Raw genomic sequence first — 20,790 nt, forward strand, 5'->3', positions numbered from 1 at the left:
TTATGTATTTTAATTAAAACTTTAATGGTATATTTAATGTATTATTAAAATTTTAATATAACATGCATAACATTCTTTTCTAGTAAACAAATGAACATAATTCATCACTTAACATTGATCAGTATTTTAAAAATGACTAAAGTCCAATTTTAGTCCTTACATTTTCTAAAATTCTTTTTGGTCACATACATTAAGTTTGTGGCCTTTTGGTCCCTAACATATTGTTTTGATACATTTTGGTCCCAAACAAGGTCACAAACTTATATGGGACCTGAAAAGAATTTTATGGAAAATGTACGGGACCGAAATTGGACTTTTGTCCTAGATTATAATTAAGTTATTAAATTGATTAAACATTTTGGCTGTTAATTTTAACAAAAAAATGGTTATTTTGGACCAAAACAATATGTTTTGAACCAAAAGGTTACAAAATAATATATTAGGGATTAAAAGGTCATAAACTTAATGTATGAAACCAAAAAGAATTTTAGAGCCAATATAAGGAAATAAAATTGAACTTTAGTCATTTTTAAAATACTGATCAATGTTAAGTTTGTACATTTCAAAGATATAGAAAAATATTATTCACTCTCGTCCCTACAAATTGGACAGTTTTTTTATCATTTTCTTCCATCTCATAAAACTAATCTATTTCATCTTTGAAATTTGTTTCTCATTGTCCATTTCTACCACTTTTACTCTTTCACTATCTTATATACTCCATTAGTATCAATTTTGCATAAATATTACCAATCCAAATTATCTATTTTAGGAGGGTACATATGATCTAATTTAATTTTCTGCCAGAAATCATATACTCCTAAACAGTTGGTTAAATATTGATCATTTTAACTCATAATAGTTAAAATTAAAAACAACCATATCCATTAGACAATAAGACATAAACTATCGATATATATTACTACCTGACAATGATACATACCCACCCCCAATTGATCAAATCCACCGCGGAGGCAATTTGTCAACGACAGAAAACCTTTGTTCTTAATAAGGTATCCCCCAACCACCCATCCACCAAACTCAAAAAATTATTAGTCGTATTAATCTTTACAAGCTCAATTCGAATTGTATATGAATTCGATTCAGTTGAATTGATTAGTTCCCAATTGAATCAATCGAATTTTTACTTTTTTCCAATATAGTATTTTTTTTCAATTTCAATTTTCCAAGATTTAACAATTAAATCCTCAATGGATTAACAGAACTCCGTGTTTCTCTCAATTGATCATTTAGAACTTAAATAAATTCACAATTGATTAATTGAACCACGCATTTTATGTTTGCATATTATACTACTCCATTTCATATTAGTAATTATACTCCATTTCGTACATTTTAAAATATTGTGCCTACATACTAAATAGCCCGATAATTTTATAAGTTAAGGGTTTAAGAATAATACTCATTATTTGAAAATAAAGGTGATGTTCGGTTTCTAAGATAAATTAATACAAGATACAATCTAGTATTGAGTTGTGAGATTATATTAGTTAGGGGATAGCTATATGACTAATTATCCCATGATTATCCATCTAGGATTGAGTTGTGAGGTTGAATCTCATGAACCAAACACACTACAAATTTAATCTCGGATACAATTTTGCAAACCGAACACCCCCTCAACCTATGAGTTACGTTTCGAATTGAAATAACAGTAATTTGTATGGGTATTCACTTATTAAATATAGATTTAAAATGATCAATAGAAAAGTATTACTCCATAAAACTATATTGAACTACGGGTTAGATGAAATCCGAAGATTTACTCGTCAGAGTTGACAATTTATAACCTGAATGGCCCGTATCAAATAGCCCAACAATTACCCAAATGGATTGGCTCTATTAACATCCTTGATTAAAATGAATTATCAATTGTAGTTAAATTAAATATAACTTATATAAATCAATATAGCAATTGCATGAACGCAGTCAAATTAAATACCAAAAAATAACAAAAAGCCACGCTGCGATACAAATAATAATTGGTTGGGTGTTTGAAAAGGTTACAAAAAGTAAGAAAGTTTACGTTGGCAAGAGAAATATTACTCGTTCCCATATGTTGGTTTAGTGAAGGTCGTCATTAATTCGGTCATAATAGGACTATATAATGATAATCAAAATAACAGTCTAATCAAATGTCATTGTCATAAAATGATATATCATGGATAAATACCATTAACTACTCGTTAGCAGGATTAGAACTTTGGGAAGTAAAAATATTAGAGAGATGAATTTCCTTAGGAAAACAGCAAGCGCCATGGATTGTCTGAACTGCTTTCGTGCAGTCAGGAGCTGGTTTCGTCACAACACCATCCTCATCAAATCCACCCTGTTCATCTTAGGTAAAAATCTTGCAATCGAAAAAAATTAATCTGATCGTAGATTATCATCATCATCATGTATTTATGTATTGATTACGCTACAAAAACATAGGGCTGGTATGGAGCACGATGATGGAGAAGACATTTGTCAGGATCTTAATCACGCCGTTGCCCCACAGCGGCGCCGGCAAAGTGTGCGACCTCCCGAGTATTGTGGTAGTGAATTTGCACCAAGGGATAAGCAGTGTTTCCGTGGTGGCGTTCACTTACGCAACCGGGGGCTGCTTGCTCCGTTTCTTGGTTGTGGTTTTCTCCGCTACAGCTTCCGTCCTCGTAAGTCTAGCTAAAATCTAAATATACTGAAGGAATTTTCAAATTTCATAACCTTTAATTTGATCAAAACACTATTAATTTGTTGAAATCTAAACATTAATTACCCAAATTAACCTGAACGACTATGATTTAAACCATCCCTAAAAGAGTAGTCTATTTTAGATGAGAATGGTTCCGTTGACCTCAATCCATTTTTGCTGGATTTAGGATTTAGGTTGAAATAGTAGTACAAAATATGAATTTGGGTCTACATTCAATTCTGAACCAAATCCAGATCCAAGCAAAAATTTTAAAATCCAGTCTGTTGACATCTTTAATCAAATAACTGTAAAACTGGAGTATCATTTTACTTTTAGTGCAAATTACCGGAAAACAACAAGCTGGTTTGATCAAATTATGACAATTCTGCAAATTTTTATATTACTCACAAAAGGCATTAATTTTAGATTTAAGTACTACTCGACAGAAGTTTAGGTTAAAGCTGTAGGACTAGAATTTGATCAAATTTCATATTGTTAATGTGGAATCTGGCATATCTTAACTAAACCCTTTGCGTGGGCTCGACGCGCCCTTGTATGGTCTGGAGAGGCTTACTTATCTTATAGTTTAGCGGCTTTATCCGTCTTTGGTTTCATTGGTTTACAGGGCAATTTGCCCCTTCTTTTCAAATGCTATGTTAGTGAAGCGAGTGTAATATTGGCAGGGAGTGATATACTACATGTTTGTGGCGGCTGGAAATGGCGATAAAGAGCAGCTTCATTGGTGCCTTGCAATGGTGGTAATGGCCTCGGTGCAAGCGGCGCTGACGGTCACTATGAAAGAAGTTCTTGATGATCATTTCAGGCCGATGGATAAAGATTACTATCAGATACAACGACTCAGCAAACTCTTGTGGAGTCCCGTCTCCTTAGTGGCCTTGGAGCCTTTGCCGAGATTGCACTTTGAGAAACTCGCTCTAGTTTTAATCACTATGATGTTGTGCTTGTTCTCCGTCTTCTTGTTGAGATCCTACTCTTACAACCACTATGCAATGATGACAAGCTATGTCAGAGCGACAGAGGCAGACGATCGGAGAAGAATAGAGGCGACGAGGCCAGTGAATCTGATGTTATTATGGTTTTGTTTGCTCATTTTAAGCCTAGTTTCTTCTACTGCAAGCACCTTCTTCTTCTTAGAAGCCAGCACATTCAGTGGCCGCAACTATCTATTTGCAATTCTCTCACTTGACAATTTGCTGAGATTCACCGCAGCGTTGTTCAGGGGGTTTGGTCGCAACAACCACCTGAGAATCGGCATTGCATTGTTGTACTCTGTGGCATGCTGCACCATTGCTATGGGGACTGGGATGAGCGTGTATTGGCTAACTCCGCAGTTCTTTATACTGGCACTGATGGTGGAAGTAGCGAAAGACGGGTTTCAGTCGCTATACGAAACTCAGGCTCCATCTCACTTGAAGAGATACGGGTCGGCTTTGGGAGAACTTGCCAGCGGACTTGGTGGTGCACTAGGCCTTATTTGCATTTTCATCTTCCGCGGAAGGGACCTCAGCTTCAACACGTACTGCATTTTCCTGGCAGTTTTGAGTGCTTCGATCTTCATCTTCTACTTGTTGGTTGCTTTTTGGGACGTGTGCGGGCGGATCCTTTTGGAAGATGAAGAAATTTTGCAGCACTTGGAATAGTTTGTGCTGTTGATGTTGATGTTGATGCTGATGCTGCTGTCTCTCCATATATAATTAATTGTACATCCTTTTAGATTTTGGTAACGTTGTTTACTTAGTACTCTTACTAGTTACTACTACTTCATTTTTCATTTTATGGCAGCGGCGTAAAAATTAATGAAGATTTGATTAAATTTGAATTTTGGCTGAGGTCAATGTGTAGATCGATAAAGGCCCAATATCTCAACCATGGGCTGGCTAAGACAGGTTAAATATTTCGTACTATATATGTAGTGTAAACTTATACTAATAAGTCAATACAGAAGAGCTTAATTTATTCAATATTTTGAATAATTTTTAGGACTTCTTCCTGCTCCTCTTTTCCATCACATATTTCCATTGCATTCATTGTATACACATTCTTATTATTCTTTGAAAAAAAAATACATTCTTGGAGTATTATTTTTTATTCAAATTCAGACTTCATTAGGTTCGCTATTCTAGCCCCTGCGCGACCATTCAAGAAAGAAAAAATAAAATAAAATAAATTTATACTTATTAAATAATGTAAATAAGAAAATAATTACCTGTAAAATAAAATTAACCGTAAAGTCGGCTACTTTTAAAAAAATGATATTGAACTTTAAAATTATAAATTATGGTTCATTTTCCAATAACTTATATGAAATATTATAAATTTTTCACTTTATGTGTTATTTCCCAGCCCAACTTAATCCGAATAAAATATTATCAGCAAAAACTTATTTTACATGGACAAATGTGAAAGGCTTATGATATTTTAAATTATTTTAAAAGTTCGTCATAAATAGGATAAAAAGTCACGTACAAAAACATGTTAGATTTTGTTGTGCTAAGAGCATCTCCAATGGTGCGGATGTCCCTCCGCCCTTCCCAAAAACACCGCATGCCACGTCATAAGGACTTAACACCCTCCTACCACGTCATAAGGACTTCCCACTGCACAATATGCCCTTCCCATCGCCCTTCCCGCGTGGACTTTCCGCAATAAAAAAATTCACAAATATTCAATTTACGTTACGGAATTAACATTTCGACACGAATACGGACGGGGAAAATGCAACAACTTCATTAAAAAAAATTACATAATTAAATTTAAAAAAATTACATATTCATAAAAAAATAATTCAAGCTTCAACAAATGTGACCCCCGGCTCACTCCTCACCCTCAGCGTCGCCCCCGTTGCCAGTCTCGGTGCCGTGGTCACCGCCGCCAGTCTCGGCGCCATCATCTCCAATGGGTGGCATCCCCAAATCGCGCCGGCATGTGTCGATGGCATCCTTCATGGAGTATTAATTTGCTCTGTGATAGATTTTATCCCCGCAATAAATACAAATTAGAGCAAGGCTAAAAAGATACTCCATGTTAAAGCTTAGCAAGTCTAAGAGACTATACGATGGCAAAATGATGCAATGTATTAATATGCTCCTGGCTTCTTAAAACAAAATGGCCAGTTTAGCAGATATATAGACATTGTTTTAAATTAAATATTTTTACTTATTTTAGGTTTGACATCCCAAATTTACAAACACAGTATACAATTTTAATGTAGAATAACACTTATAATTACATGTATCAACAGAGTGAAGCAGATGAAAGACAGGCAGATCCATATTTATATCATTGTTGTTGATAGTACTATAATTTTGCACGTGTGTATATGTTTCTATGTATATTAATATAGGTTGAAAATAAAGAGTGGTAGTAAGATGCAATAATTGCAGTAGATGAAGGAGAAATAGATAAGTGGATAAAATGCATTAACTGAAGGCAACAAATTTAGATTTAGACCTCCTTTTCATCACAACCTTCGGAGAATTACAACAATCCTAATATTATTAATATATGACTATAATTTTTATCTAATCAATATACTAGTATTTGTTTGCCGTGTGATTGACTGAATAAGTTAGACTAGGTTTAATTAATGTTGGATGGTAATTTACTATCAACAACTGTTAAACAGATGAAAGATGGACTTATGTAGGACCAAAAGTCATATTTAATTAGCAATAACATTACTATGTCCTGTTAAAAATAAAAAATATATATGAATACAGCATTGCTTGATCTGTACATAAGTTTAAAGAATGACCTTAAGTTTAGGTTTAATGATTAAATGTAACATCTCTTGCGATTTCAATGGATTCAAGATAAAGTCAGTTACTATAAAAAATATTTCACATTCCACTTCACCAAAAACAAACTGTAGAATGTCTCTTTGATTATTTTCATAACGAATTTTAAACTTATATATATGTGTGTATATAATATAGTATACGTGTATATATTAGATCTCACTCGTGATTAGTCAAAAAATGCAGGCTACAGGTGGTGGTGACTTACCTTTTTCTTTAGGGAACTATTTGTCTTAATCTTTTACCAAATTAAATAACAATTTGGAAGCACTAGTGATTTGCATATCTACATTTGACTTGGAATATCCAATAAAAATGCTTCAACGCCACCAAGTTGTACGCCTTCTTCGATAAACAATGGGGCAAATGAAATTCTTTGCATTCAGCGTTTTTTTAAAATTAAGATCTGTTAATTAGGATTTCTCTTATCGCCATAAGATTAAACAAACTTAAACAACAAATAATTTTGATCGTCTTTATCTATCTGAAAATGACAGTATTCTATTCTCTATTGAATTCCTTGCAATTGTAATTAAACAAACAATTTTATTCTTATTCAATATTTCAGCACGACTAGAATTTTGCACACTCTTAATACTACTACTACTATGTTTTTTCCGGCTTACAACACTCGTTCTAGGAAATTAGTTGTGTATTAGCAAATAGTTCTTGCGTTTGCAAATACTCTTTGCGCCTAAAGTGATGTGTATTCCTTATAAAAACTTGTGTAAAACTAGTAAGAATTTTTATTCGCTCTTGCATTTTACTTTTTCTATTTAATTTAATTTAAAGAAGTATAAAATTTGTCGTCTTGATAAAATAATGTAAGAATGGATAGGGAAAATAAAGTGAATTAGCATTTTTTGGCATAGTTAAAAGGGATTAAGATGCTAATCACCTTATGTAAATTTAATTTCAAAGAAAAAAATAGGGTGAGCATTTGGATTGGATTTTAGCGCAATCCAATTTGACCCGAAAATCCAAAAATTAAAAAAAATGGATGTGATTTAATTTGAATTGCCCGATAATCTGAGACTCGAGCTATGAAATCTGATCCAAAAATTGCAAAATTACTTATAAAGTATTTAAATTCAAAAATTTTAATACTTATAAGTATATGTTTTAAATGAGAAAAATGAATTCCAAAATTTCAAAATTAGGACCCATATTCTAACTATTTCCATTCACACATAATTGTGGTAAATATAAGGAGGAAGTAGGGGTAAATGCGGAAATAGAGAAAGAGTGGGGTGAGAAGTAGGCTAGGTTTTAGATCACACATCCGGACTATAGTGTCTACTCGTCTTTATCCATTTCTTCTTGCGGCATTTTCCACTTCATTTCTAATTTTCTTTTTTCGACATTTCTGCCAGTTGTTTCATTTATCCATCTTGCCGCATTTATTACTTTCTCTCTCTAAAACTTAATCCTTATCTTTATCTTTCTTTCTCTCTCTATCTCTAAATTCACACCCACTCTCTCTCTAAAAACTATATCCATCTGGCCGAATACTAATTTCTACAATTTGTTCTTTCTATCGGCGATTCTTCAATTCTCTTCTCCTCTATTCAACCACGGACAAATTCCGGAAGGTTCATCGGCCTAGCGTCGACGGCTTATTGTTGTGATCGAAGGTGAGCGATTCCGCGTCTTCTTTATTTTATTTTTTATTTTTTCTTATTCGTTTGACTCTTGGATTTCTGTGTATTAGTTACAAATTGTGGAATATGTCGAGATTTCTTCTTCTTCTTCTGATTTTTATATTTGAAGTTACTACATGAAAATTTCGAGTTTGGTGTGTTTTTTTGCTATTTGATCTGCGTTTCTTAATCTTGTAGCGTTCAACCAACTTTTATATTATTTTATTGTGATGTCGTTTCAACTTCATTTTCCTGCCTACTGGAGTTGAATTCCGAGTATCGTGCTTTGGGAATAAATCTCCTTTTTTCAGGCTAAGGTGAATAAATTTGTTTTTATTTCTTTGGTGTCTGTGTGGTTTTTTTAGAAATCAATGCTTTGAGTATTGAGTACCTTGTACAAATATAAGCCAGTGATTTCTAGAACACGTTTATCGCACGAGAGCCATTCAATCATTTTTTATTGATCAACTATGAATTTTAGCAGTCATTCATTATATACATGCATATTTGCATTAGATATGTTCTTATATATCTCCATCTTTCTCTAATTGCTCTTCTTGGTAACCTTGGGTGGATATATCCGTACAAGTTACAACATCCTTTGAATAAATCATGTTTCAAAAGTTTAAATATTTGCCCCAATTATGTATTAGTATTAGTATAGTTATAACTGCACAGTGATGGCTCCTGCGACTTGTTGCTTGCGTTTTTATGAAGATATTGCAATGTGACTACTGTTTGGCTCGAATTTTGATCTGCAACTAAAAAAATCTATGTATTGGCCTTCTGCTGTTCAGTCGTCTGTAAGACCTCAAGTCCGCAACTAGTATTAGTGCATCGTGTATTATAGTCTAGCTATTAAATTCTGCTAGATATCAATTTTGTTGTGCATGATCTGTAAATCTATGTCTTTCTTGTGTATTATTCCCTCCATTCCAACTAAGTTGTCCCACTTTTTTGGGCTGTATGAGATTTTAGGAGGTGTTATTTAGTGTGTTAAGTGGAGAGTGTAAACTTAGTTGAATGTATTAGTGAAGAGAGAAAAAGGTAAATGTAGTAGTAGTAATGATGAATAGAGAAAAAAAATAGTCGGATGTATTAATGATGTTTACTTTTATATCAAATATTGAAATGTGACATCTTTTTTGGGACTTGGGACATGCCAAAAAGAAAAAAAGTGAGACATTTTCATTGGGATGGATGGAGCACATATTTTATAAACAGTTTTGTGTCTACTCAGTTATCCACATTTTTCTGTTAAGACATTAGCATGTTAATTTTGATAGAATATTTTTGTTTCCTCGGCATGCTTTGATCAGCCAATGCTAGTAATTTGGACATTTACTAATGCAACAACATTTCAATGTTTTTCCTATACATTTGTACTGATGCTTTCCTTTAAATCTTGGTTTGTCATTGTTTTCTTTCTTTCTTGTGCAGTAGACCTACTTCATTACTTTTTCGTTCTAGATTTGTCATTTTTATTCGATCAACTGGGTTGATGTGATGCTTGCAGACTAGAGTATCTATTTAATTTGTGGAGAAATGGAGCATTTTAATTCCCCCTTTTCTCTTTTTAATCCCATTACCTTGTTAAGTTCAAGTTTTGTCTTACAAACTGAGTGCTGAGGAACTTATGTTAACCAAAGTGCAGAAGTGTACTGCTTACATTTAGTATCTAAAATGTTCTGTTATGTAATGTAGACTCGTTGATAGAAAAAGTTATGGTAGCCTTTTCATTGACTTCTATAATTGCAGTTTCTGAGGAACAAGTTCGTGGGGACTTTTCTCTGGAAGTTCCATGGCCTCAAGATCATGTGGAAATTTTTTTGACTTGGCTTCTGGAGAATTGGCGGAAGTTCCTCCAACTCCCAGAAGCCTTCCAAGGGTGATGACTATCCCTGGAATTATAGGTGATGGAAATGGGAACAGTGATGTAGAATCGGATAGCGCGTCAGCTGTTTCCCGTGAGAGGAAAATTATCGTGACAAACATGTTGCCGTTGATAGCTCAAAAGGATAATGGGACTGGTAAATGGCGATTTAGTTGGGATGAAGATTCAATATATTTACAAATAAAGGATGGGTTTTCGCCTGAGACTGAAGTTATATATGTGGGATCTCTAAAGATCGAAATAGAGGCCAATGAACAGGAGGAAATTGCACAGAGTCTTCTAGATGAATTCAATTGTGTACCCACTTTTCTTCCTCCTGATATCCAGAAAAAATTCTATTACGGTTTTTGTAAGCAACAGCTCTGGCCTCTTTTTCATTACATGCTGCCTATGTGCCCAGATCATGGAGATCGATTTGATAGACAACTGTGGCAGGCCTATGTGTCTGCAAATAAGAAATTCGCTGATAAGGTCATGGAAATAGCCAATCCAGAGGATGATTTCATTTGGATTCATGATTACCATCTCATGGTGCTGCCTACTTTTTTAAGGAAGCGCTATAACCGTGTCAAGCTTGGCTTTTTTATTCACAGCCCATTTCCTTCATCAGAGATTTACAGAACATTGCCTGTTAGAGATGAAATTCTGAAAGGACTACTAAATGCTGATTTAATAGGTTTCCACACATTTGACTATGCTCGTCATTTCCTGTCTTGTTGTGGTAGAATGCTAGGCCTCGACTATGAATCCAAAAGGGGGCACATTGGACTGGATTACTTTGGTCGAACAGTCTACATCAAAATCCTCCCAGTAGGTATTCACATGGGGAGACTGGAATCTGTATTGAATCTGCGTTCTACGTGCAATAAAGTCAAAGAATTGCAAGAACAGTTCAATGGAAAGAAAGTGATTCTTGGAGTTGATGACATGGATATATTCAAAGGAATCAGTCTAAAGTTACTAGCTTTTGAACAGCTCTTGCTGCAGCATCGAGAATTGCAAGGTAAACTTGTGTTGGTTCAGATAGTTAATCCTGCAAGGAGCTCTGGAAAAGATGTTCAGGAAGTAAAAAAGGAAACATACAATGCTGCTAAAAGAATTAATGAGCTGTATGGTTGTTCGGACTATGTACCTGTTATTTTGATTGATCGTCATGCTCCTCGGTATGAGAAGACCGCCTACTATGCTGTAGCCGAATGTTGCATAGTTAATGCAGTGAGGGATGGGATGAACTTGGTCCCATATAAATATATCGTTTGCCGACAGGGATCTTCTATAATGGATCAAGTTACTGGTACAAAACCAGAATCTCCCCGGACAAGCACACTTGTCGTGTCGGAGTTCATTGGTTGTTCGCCCTCTTTAAGTGGAGCTATTAGGGTTAATCCATGGGATATTGATGCTGTTGCTGAGGCCATGAACATGGCGATCACCATGGCTGATGCAGAAAAACAATTGCGGCATGAGAAACACTATCGATATGTTAGCTCTCATGATATCGCTTATTGGGCTCGCAGCTTCATGCAGGACTTGGAGAGAGCTTGCAAGGATCACTATGACAAGCGCTGTTGGGGCATCGGCTTGGGCTTGGGTTTCAGGGTTGTGTCACTTTCTCCAAGTTTTAGGAAGTTGTCAGTTGATCACATTGTTTCATCCTATAAAAGGACTCACAGAAGGGCTATATTTCTAGACTATGATGGTACTGTTGTATCTCAATCCTCCATGGTTAAACTCCCAAGTCCTGAAGTGGTGAATATGCTCAATGCTTTGAGCAATGATTCTAATAACACGGTGTTCATAGTTAGTGGTAGAGGAAGGGATCCCCTAAGTGAGTGGCTTGCTCCGTGTGAAAATTTGGGACTGGCTGCTGAACATGGGTACTTTCTAAGGTATTGAACATAATCTTGTCCTTGTACTTATGTTTTACTGAATGTTGGTGTGCGTTTGATGCAACTCAACATCATTATTTCCTTTGTTTGTCAGGTGGAACAAAACCTCGGAGTGGGAGTCATTAGCTGCGGATCTTGATTGGAAAGGAATTGTCGAACCCATTATGAAACATTACATGGAGGCAACTGATGGATCTTCTATGGAAGTTAAAGAGAGTGCATTGGTCTGGCATCACAGTGATGCTGACCCTGACTTCGGTTCCTGCCAGGCCATGGAACTTCTAGATCATTTAGAAAATGTTCTTGCAAATGAACCTGCTGTTGTCCAAAGGGGTCTGCATATAGTTGAAGTTAAGCCGCAAGTATGTCTCTCTCTCATACACACAAATACTTCAACTCTCTGACTTTATGGATATGAGTTATCATATTGATGTATCTCTCATCTGTAGGGAGTGACCAAAGGTTTGGTTGCTGAGAAGGTGCTCTCAATGTTGGCCGCTGATGGCGAGGCACCAGATTTTGTCATGTGTATAGGGGATGATAGATCAGATGAAGATATGTTTGAGAGCATATCAAACACCGTCTCTAATTCATCCGGCACTGCAGTTCCAGCGATATTCGCTTGCACTGTTGGGCAAAAGCCGAGCAAGGCTAAGTACTATCTTGATGACACTGCAGATGTTGTGAGGATGCTTCGAGGTCTTGCCAGAGCTTCTAACCCGAATCCTCAGCGTAGTGCCCAATTCAAGGTCGCATTCGATAGAGTTTTCTGACCGAAGTCGAAGGTAGGTTTTGTATATTTTTGCTTTTGGACTTCTGAGTTCTGACCAGGTTAAAAAAAAGGAAAAAAAAAGAAAAATTGACACGGGTTCTGACTTTGAATAGGGTGTGGAAACGTTGAGGTAAAATCTTCTCGTGGGATGTGGTGAAATACTTGATAGTGTAGAAGAGCATATTGTAGTTATGCAGATGTTGATAATGGTTGCTCTTCATTGCTTAGATGCCACCATTGTTTTGTATATAGTTGAAATTGCTCCTTTAAATGTAATCCTAATTTCATCACGATTTCAGCTTATATCCTTTTCTGCATTCTATTTATGTTTGAAGTTTTTGCATCTGGAATTTTCAATTATTTGGTTATCATATTGTTCATTTGGTTTTTTAGGTGATTTAAATCATGGCTCATTGCCTTTTGTTTATGTTTTAGCCAGCCGCAATAAAAGGAAAATTGGGAAAAGTGTAATGAATTGTCTACATCGTTATCGTGCTTATCAAGATGGATGAGTAATAGTGGGCACATTTTATGCTACACTTTTATAGATCTTATCATGATAGTTTTCGTGACAATAAGATAAGATTCATATAAAGTTGGCTTGCATGTGATTACACCTAGCTATATAGTGGATATGTTGTTCATGGTATTTGATAAATAACACCAAAATATACAAAATGCAATTATCGATACTAGATCTTTTTCTACAAAAAGATGATTTGACTTGTTGACATACACAAGATCCGAAATAAAAAAGACACATTAATTAAACGTCGTTCTCAAACAACACATCCAAAACTTAAACTTCATTACAATGTCAGTGGCATCTATTGCCACTTAAATTATACATTTTCATTATATTATATTTTATTTTGCGAAAAAATTTATATTAGTAGATATTTTGATGATATATTTTTGATGCACAGGTAATAAAATATAAGAGAGAAAATAATGATTCAAGAATGTGATAAAAGAGAGAAAATTGGTTGAAGTGATGTGTTGTATATGCATAACTTGTAAATATGCATGTATGTGGATAATAAAGCGTGATAATTTTTTTTATAAATAGATACGAATTAATTTTTGTAGATGAATAAAAATGAAAAAATATAACTTTTCGTGAAAGTAAACAATACTTCCTTATAATGTCATACTATGATTTGCACTATATGTGGTCAGATCATATAATAATTTTAAAGATTGACATCCAATGTTTCATGATAACTTTTAATTGTTGGTCGTGCATAGATAATTATATTTGCATTTCCCTTATAGTTGTATAATAGTAGTACTCCTAGTACTTACTCCTACTTAGTAGTAGTAAATCTTTTTTCAGGTAGCCAAATTAGATTTTGCAAACCATAATTTTCATAAATGCATAAAGGCTAAAAAGCCCACTAGCCTCTAATACAGTTGGCTATTGATGTGTGTGTGAGAGAATAAAGTTAATGGGCCAATCTATTGTGGACCTACTTGCCTTTTTGCAAACTTGCCTGGGCCCCTGAAATAAGTCCATTCCCAACAATTGATGGTGAATATTGAATATCATTATTTCAAAATATATTAATTGATTAAAGGTAAATTCCTCATAATATTAATAGGCCATGGGATTTAGTGTCCCACGACATAATTGTTGACATTTTCTTGTTGCTTAAAATGAAAGCGATTAATGAATTTTGACAATGTATATTACAAATATTTATTGCACATTCTTGTTTTGAATTATCAAAATTGTAGATAACATATAAGTACTCCATTTTTTAACGTTGTATGATAGTATGATGAACTTAATTTACTTTCCTATTATTTCATTACTGCCTGGAAAGAATGTTTTAAAAAGTTCATATCTAAAGCACTCCAATCCAATATGATTGGAAAACAGGATTTATGTTAAATTGTGTTGGAAAAAATGTAGATGAGAATCTACTTTGACTAACAAATAAGGAAAAATTTGGTGTTAAATTATGTTTTTATTAATTGATTGAAAATTAAACAAAATCAGTAAGCAACACACAGTGGCCCTCACAACCGTCTCTCTCTCTCTCTCTTGTCTCTTTTCATATCACTCTCTCCTCTTCACGCACTCGCCCCTCACAAAGTCCATACTTTTTTCCTCCACCTTCCCTTTTTCCGTCAAGAATCTCAAAACCCACAAAGAAACCTTTCACTCCACTCCCTTTTCTCTGCTAGGGTTTGATTTCCAGCAAATGCCGAGCTTCTTAACTGGTTGCATCGCATTTTGCTAAAAATGGCGTTGAAAATGGGGAAAAATGCTGTTGTGCTGCTTTTCACTCTCGCTCTCCTCTTTGGCGGCGTGTGCTGCATTTCTGCTCCTTCCTCACCCGCCAGTAAGTGCACGCTTTGTGCTTGCGTGCGAGGTTTAGAATTTTCTCTCTCATTTGATCTGTGCTGAAATTCTTTGATTTTTTTGGGTACAGGGATTGTTAATGGGGCTTTCTCAAACGCATTCTCGATGCTGATGAAATGGACTCTGTCGCTCAAGGCCACTACTAAAACTGGTGACGATTGGATTTTGATTCCATTCCTTTTCCTTTTCCCTTCCACCAACACTGTTTTGAAAAATATCTGATGGTACGTTATCTGCAGCCATTTCTGGGCGTCCGATAATGAAGTTCGAGGGCGGATACAATGTGGAGACCGTGTTTGACGGAAGCAAGCTCGGAATTGAGCCCTACTCCGTCGAGGTCTTGCCAGATGGCCACCTTCTCATTTTGGATTCCTCTAACAGTAATCTCTACAAGATTGGCTCATCCTTGTCATTGTGTGAGTTCCGTTTATTTGATTCGGGAAGAGAACAAACAAACTGACAGTGTTTTTGGTTTGTTATTGATCAATTGCATAAACATCAACTTAGCAGTTTTGATTATAGGTATCTGCTTTTCCTTGTTTATATGATGACTAACTTATGTACTTTTGGTGAATTTAGATAGTAGGCCGAGGCTGGTTTCAGGGTCGGAAGACGGATACTACGGACATGTGGACGGGAAACTGAGGGAAGCAAGAATGAATCATCCGAAGGGGCTTACTGTTGATGACAGAGGCAATATCTACATTGCTGACACAGATAACATGGCGATCCGGAAGATAAGTGATGCAGGTGATTTGATATACTTTAAACACTCATTGCATCTAACATATGAAATCAACTACAGGCGATTCGATGTGTTATTAAGTCCTTTCGTATGTACTTGAATCACTAATAGAACATGACTCATTCTTGATTCTGCCGTGTTCAATTTTTTTCAGGGGTCACAACAATTGCTGGGGGCAAACGGGTTCGTGGAGGTGGACATGTGGATGGACCAAGTGAGGATGCAAAGTTTTCAAATGATTTTGATGTGGTATATCTTGGAAGCAGCTGCTCCCTCCTTGTCATCGATCGTGGAAACAAGGCAATTAGGGAGATTCAACTCAATTTTGATGATTGTGCTTATCAGTATGGGAGTGGCTTCCCCCTAGGTAAATTTTATGATATGATTATCTTAGTTACGTTAAGTTCACAAATAGTACTAACTCTTATAACTCCTTTCTTCTTTTTTTTGCAGGAATTGCTGTGCTTGTAGCAGCTGGCTTCTTTGGTTACATGCTTGCTTTGCTTCAACGCAGGGTTGGTTTGATTGTGTCTTCTGAAAATGTGAGTCGTCATCCACTTATTGCATCACACTTCATCTCCGGAAAGTAGTACTAGTATATAATTGTTCTTGTGGTGAGGATTGTTGGCAATGTGTAGAAAGAAGAAAAATGTGATTATGGATCTTTGTTTTGAATCTGCTGCTTCTAATCTATATTTGATAACACTATGTTGTTATTTGCTCTTGAAGGATCAAGATGCCATGAATGAGAGTTTTCCCCAAAGTGACTTTCAGAAGCCATTAAAATCTATGATGAGGCCACCACTGATTCCATCTGAAGATGAGCAGGAAAAGCAAGAAGAAAACTTTCTGGGATCTTTGGCGAGGCTGGTGGCACAAACGGGGGAATCTGCTGCTGATATTCTAGGAGCAGTGTTTCCCATCTTCAAGAAGAAAAAACCGAACACTCAGTATCAGGCCCAATATCCGTATCAACAGCAGTTCAAGTACTCAAATGCTTGGCCCGTGCAGGAGAGCTACGTTATACCACATGAAGACGAGCCTCCCTCCATTGAAACCAGAGCTCCTACTCCTAAGAAGACGTATGCCTTCATGACTAAAGACTCGGAGAAAATGCAGCAGCTTAGGCAGAGCCGTGCCTTCTATTCTGGATGGGATGGCGATCTTCAGAAGCAGCAGCAAACCAAGAAACAACAGCATCTTCATCAGTATCACGCATCACCTGCTCAGACCTACTACGAGCGAAGCCCTGAGACAACCAATGAGATACTTTTTGGAGCAGTACAAGAGCAATACAAAAGGAGAGAAACTGTGGTGATCAAGCCCCTAAACTATGGTGTTTCTTACTATGATGGTCACAACATTCAGTCTAGACCTGGCTACAATCATGACGATTGATCACTTATGCATACAGAGCTACTATTCTTTGATTTGATCAAGACTACTTGCCAAAGGGATTCGGTTGTGGAATCTGGAATATAGCTAGATGCAAGATTACAGTTTTAGTACACCTTCTTTAAGAGTGGAATCTGTTGATTGAAGTAGGGTAGTGCAAAGTTTACAATGGCTATTTCTGTTGCAGAACTTCACCGATCCTGTGAAAATGGGTGGAAGTTAATTAAATTTTCCTCAGTAACTAAATACTACTACTCTATTTTATTTATTGAACTATGCAGGCAAAGCGACTTCTCAGTTGATCAAGTTAATTTAAGCTCTGTTTTTTAGAGTGAAGTAGTTGGGGTTGTCACTTGTCAGCGGATCCAATGTTGCTAAATAATTTATATCGACTCACATTAATATAATACTGAGTGGTGAGCTACAATAAACTAGACAGATACAGACATTCATCTTAATAAAATTATTTTTGCAAGAATGTCTTTGAGTTAAAAAAACATCTCATGCTGTTGGACGTTTCATTAGTTTAATTTAGATCAGTGGACTGTCACTACAATTTGAGGGTCCGAGCACGTTCTCACGTGACCAAGTAAGGCCAAATTATTGGGATCTGTTAGCCAGATCACAATTTAGATTTATCTCAGTTTTATTCATATTCTTGGAATGTTAAGAGAGAGAGGGAGAGGGAAGATACCAAAATAAGCATAGAGCTGCCATAATGCATTTGAAGCATTTGCTGCTATAGAAACAAGCATTGTCTGGTTATATCATACTTACAATACTTAATACGACAACAAAGAGGACACATAGCGTGGATGACATATACTTCATCTTCGCCTCACCAATCCCAACCGGCTGTCAAAGGAGTCGACTTTAAGAGCTTCGCCTTCAAAACTAGCTAGGTTTGCCTTAATCATACCATCAATCGTTTGGCGCTCATGCTTGCTTTCTGGCTCTGCCGTTTCATCGGTATTCACGGGTGCCATCAAAAGCCCTTTGTCAAAAGTGAGCAGATCTTTCAGTTGATCTGCCACCTGCTGTGAGATGACTGCATTACTACTACTACTGCTACTGCTACTACTACTACATACTTCATCCATGTCCAACAAAGACACTTTTTTTCCAGAACTAGAACGAGACTCTAATGGCATACACCTAAACATGAGGGATAAGTGCGAGAGGGTGAGCAAAATGATCTATTGACCGCGCAAATATACTGTAGATTTAACAACTGCGCTTCTCAAGTCTGAGCAGAGCATCAGTACTTGTCTCTCCAGACTCATTTGGCAATGTGTCCATGTCCAAGGGAGCTGATAACGTCTGACGCCTTCCTGTCTACAAAGTATAGTTAGATAATGGTTTTATTACGCAACTCACTTGTATGTATAAGCGGCCAGTCATACATATGGAATAACATATGGGCGGATGACAAGGCCAACAGCAAGGCTGATCACGCTGCAGAGTCCCATACCAAGAAGCCAGGCAGAGGTGGTTCCCAGAACTGCAAAGAATCAATGGCACCATAAGACAGACATGATAATGTGCAATATATGCAGTCATGTCATGAAAGAACTTAACACTCCTCATATGTGTAGCAGTAGGGAAGTACTAAGTTAAACTCCTGGAGAGGAATAATGAAACTAAACAAAGAACCTAAAAAATACGGCAGTTCTCACCAGAGCCAGACTGCCTGCTACAATCTTCTGGTCTCAAACTTATTTGACGAACTAATCTGTTGCCATGGTCAGATATCAGCAAAGCACACATTTCAGCGATAAAGGCCAACTCAAAATTATCAGAAAATGATGCATCACGAGCAGGTCCATCAGCATGGCCAGCCTTTTGTGAATAACCTCCAGCGATCGTGGTCACACCTGAAATATACAATATAAGATAGGAATCAAACACGACATGTAAAGAACATGATTATTGTTCTCCATTAGAGGCCAGATATGAAGTGTTAAGATTATTTAGAATCAAATGATTCTTGTAGTATGAGAATAAGAAGGAACAACAGGTGTATCAGTAAAACCTGTCAGTTGCAGTATAAAAACATAAATGCATCACATACAAGTATCCCTTAAATCAGTAAAAGTTTGTGAATGTGCTTCACTAAATGTTTTTAAAAAGAGCATATAGCAAGCCTACTTCAACCAGTTAAATTGATTCAGTATTCATTGGTCTCCTTGACACTGAAACAATGATGTATGTTTGTAAGCAGGCAAAAGAATCTATTGTCTGCTTAAACATGTCCTTGATGTATCCACCTGATTTGGTGATCTTCCGAATGGCATAGTTACGATGGTCAGCAACATATAAATTCCCGCTGAGATCAACGGCAAAACTCTTTGGCTTATTGAACTTTGCTGAAGCCAAGTCACCATCCACATACCCAAACACTTCATTTCCTGCCAGCTTCTTCATCACAGTCTCTGCAAGACAAAGATCCCAAGAAAAGTTCATTATATCGTAAATTCCATTCACCATTATTAGTATTCACCAATAAAAGATAAGGTAAATTAAAAATTTGAATCATGGACTTCAAGTATTAACTTACGACCCCCTAAATACGGCACCACGTCCTCCGATTCGAACCTACCCATAACACACAAACATATAGAACACGTTCTTGAAATAGCATATTAAATCAAACCATCAAATTTGGGGCACCTTCTAAGATAAATGCATTTCTTTGAAAACCACCTCCAAGTCTCCAACCCAAATCTATCTCACCAAATACAAAATTTTAGCATACAACCATTTCCCACTCATTCTTTAAATTAAGTGTGAAACAATATTTTACTGTTTTTGTTTGTACTACTTAATTAGAATAAAATCACTAAAGAGACACAAAAAATGAAAGTCCTGCACTAAAGGATCATTGTTGTACAATTCTTTCAAAACCACCTCCATGTCATGAAACAGCCATTTGAGTTTGGGACAGTGTTCTGTTAGTTTGAGATACAATTCATTCCCAGTAAATGTAGTGTAGCACTGTTCCTAACCCTAAATTCAGTAAAAAACACAGTTTGGTTGGAGTACTAGATAAAAAGATCAAAGTTTTTAACCATTGGAGGTTGAGGTTGTAGGCAGCAATGCGGTGTAGAAAGTGCTGGCAACGGAGTCGAGAATGATGAAGAGATCGGACGGCGGAGATTGATGCAGGATGGACTGAGGATTGACTTTGATGTTAGACTTGTCACCATTGATGAGTGTGGTGACTGTGTAGCCGTCTTCATAAATGATTTCCTCACTTCCACCAGCCACTGTAAATATAACAATTAACTAAATTTCCAAATTCCGTAATATGATCAAATGGCTCGATTTTTAACCGAAAATTTTGATATTTTCTCGATTCTTTTACCTTGGACCAGAATCACACAAAATTGCAGGAAGACAACGACGAAGCAGAGGGAAAAGTTGGAATGCGCCATGATCGATTTGCAAGGGGAGAGAGAAGATGACTGTATGTGCACAAGTGAAAAAGGCAATGTTACCCTATCTATATCTTACAGTAATATTTACGAAACCACCCCAAATCTTTTGTAAACATTACAAATACCCCCAAATAAAA

General features: G+C 36.2%; 4 protein-coding genes across 5 annotated transcripts; 3 read left to right on the forward strand and 1 right to left on the reverse strand.

Moving 5' to 3' along the window:
• Positions 1 to 2,228: 2,228 nt before the first annotated feature.
• Positions 2,229 to 4,535, forward strand: LOC121799639. The gene is made up of 3 exons (XM_042199064.1): positions 2,229 to 2,363; positions 2,455 to 2,675; positions 3,379 to 4,535. The coding sequence occupies exons 1-3, from the start codon at positions 2,249 to 2,251 to the stop codon at positions 4,354 to 4,356; spliced, it is 1,314 nt and encodes a 437-aa protein (XP_042054998.1). The 5' UTR covers positions 2,229 to 2,248; the 3' UTR covers positions 4,357 to 4,535.
• Positions 4,536 to 7,900: 3,365 nt separating this feature from the next.
• LOC121798196 (probable alpha,alpha-trehalose-phosphate synthase [UDP-forming] 8) lies at positions 7,901 to 13,051 on the forward strand. The gene is made up of 5 exons (XM_042197074.1): positions 7,901 to 8,147; positions 9,912 to 11,936; positions 12,031 to 12,298; positions 12,386 to 12,721; positions 12,822 to 13,051. The coding sequence occupies exons 2-4, from the start codon at positions 9,955 to 9,957 to the stop codon at positions 12,707 to 12,709; spliced, it is 2,574 nt and encodes an 857-aa protein (XP_042053008.1). The 5' UTR covers positions 7,901 to 8,147; positions 9,912 to 9,954; the 3' UTR covers positions 12,710 to 12,721; positions 12,822 to 13,051.
• A 1,672-nt stretch (positions 13,052 to 14,723) lies between these two features.
• On the forward strand, positions 14,724 to 17,506 carry LOC121801650. Its single transcript, XM_042201188.1, has 7 exons — positions 14,724 to 15,056; positions 15,147 to 15,227; positions 15,316 to 15,492; positions 15,656 to 15,826; positions 15,976 to 16,188; positions 16,275 to 16,363; positions 16,551 to 17,506. Exons 1-7 carry the CDS (start codon positions 14,957 to 14,959, stop codon positions 17,217 to 17,219), a joined length of 1,500 nt encoding a protein of 499 aa, XP_042057122.1. The 5' UTR covers positions 14,724 to 14,956; the 3' UTR covers positions 17,220 to 17,506.
• A 401-nt stretch (positions 17,507 to 17,907) lies between these two features.
• LOC121798197 lies at positions 17,908 to 20,708 on the reverse strand. 2 transcript variants are annotated; one of them, XM_042197075.1, is made up of 6 exons: positions 20,581 to 20,708; positions 20,285 to 20,482; positions 19,484 to 19,648; positions 18,893 to 19,090; positions 18,620 to 18,717; positions 17,908 to 18,547 (listed from the first exon to the last, which is right to left on the reverse strand). In XM_042197075.1, exons 1-6 carry the CDS (start codon positions 20,648 to 20,650, stop codon positions 18,413 to 18,415), a joined length of 864 nt encoding a protein of 287 aa, XP_042053009.1. In that variant the 5' UTR covers positions 20,651 to 20,708; the 3' UTR covers positions 17,908 to 18,412. The 2 variants fall into 2 exon arrangements, with proteins under 2 accessions (XP_042053009.1, XP_042053010.1); XM_042197076.1 differs by having other exon boundaries at positions 17,908 to 18,551.
• Positions 20,709 to 20,790: the final 82 nt, after the last annotated feature.

This window comes from Salvia splendens, chromosome 4, assembly GCF_004379255.2.
Source record: "Salvia splendens isolate huo1 chromosome 4, SspV2, whole genome shotgun sequence".
Taxonomy (NCBI): domain Eukaryota; kingdom Viridiplantae; phylum Streptophyta; class Magnoliopsida; order Lamiales; family Lamiaceae; genus Salvia; species Salvia splendens.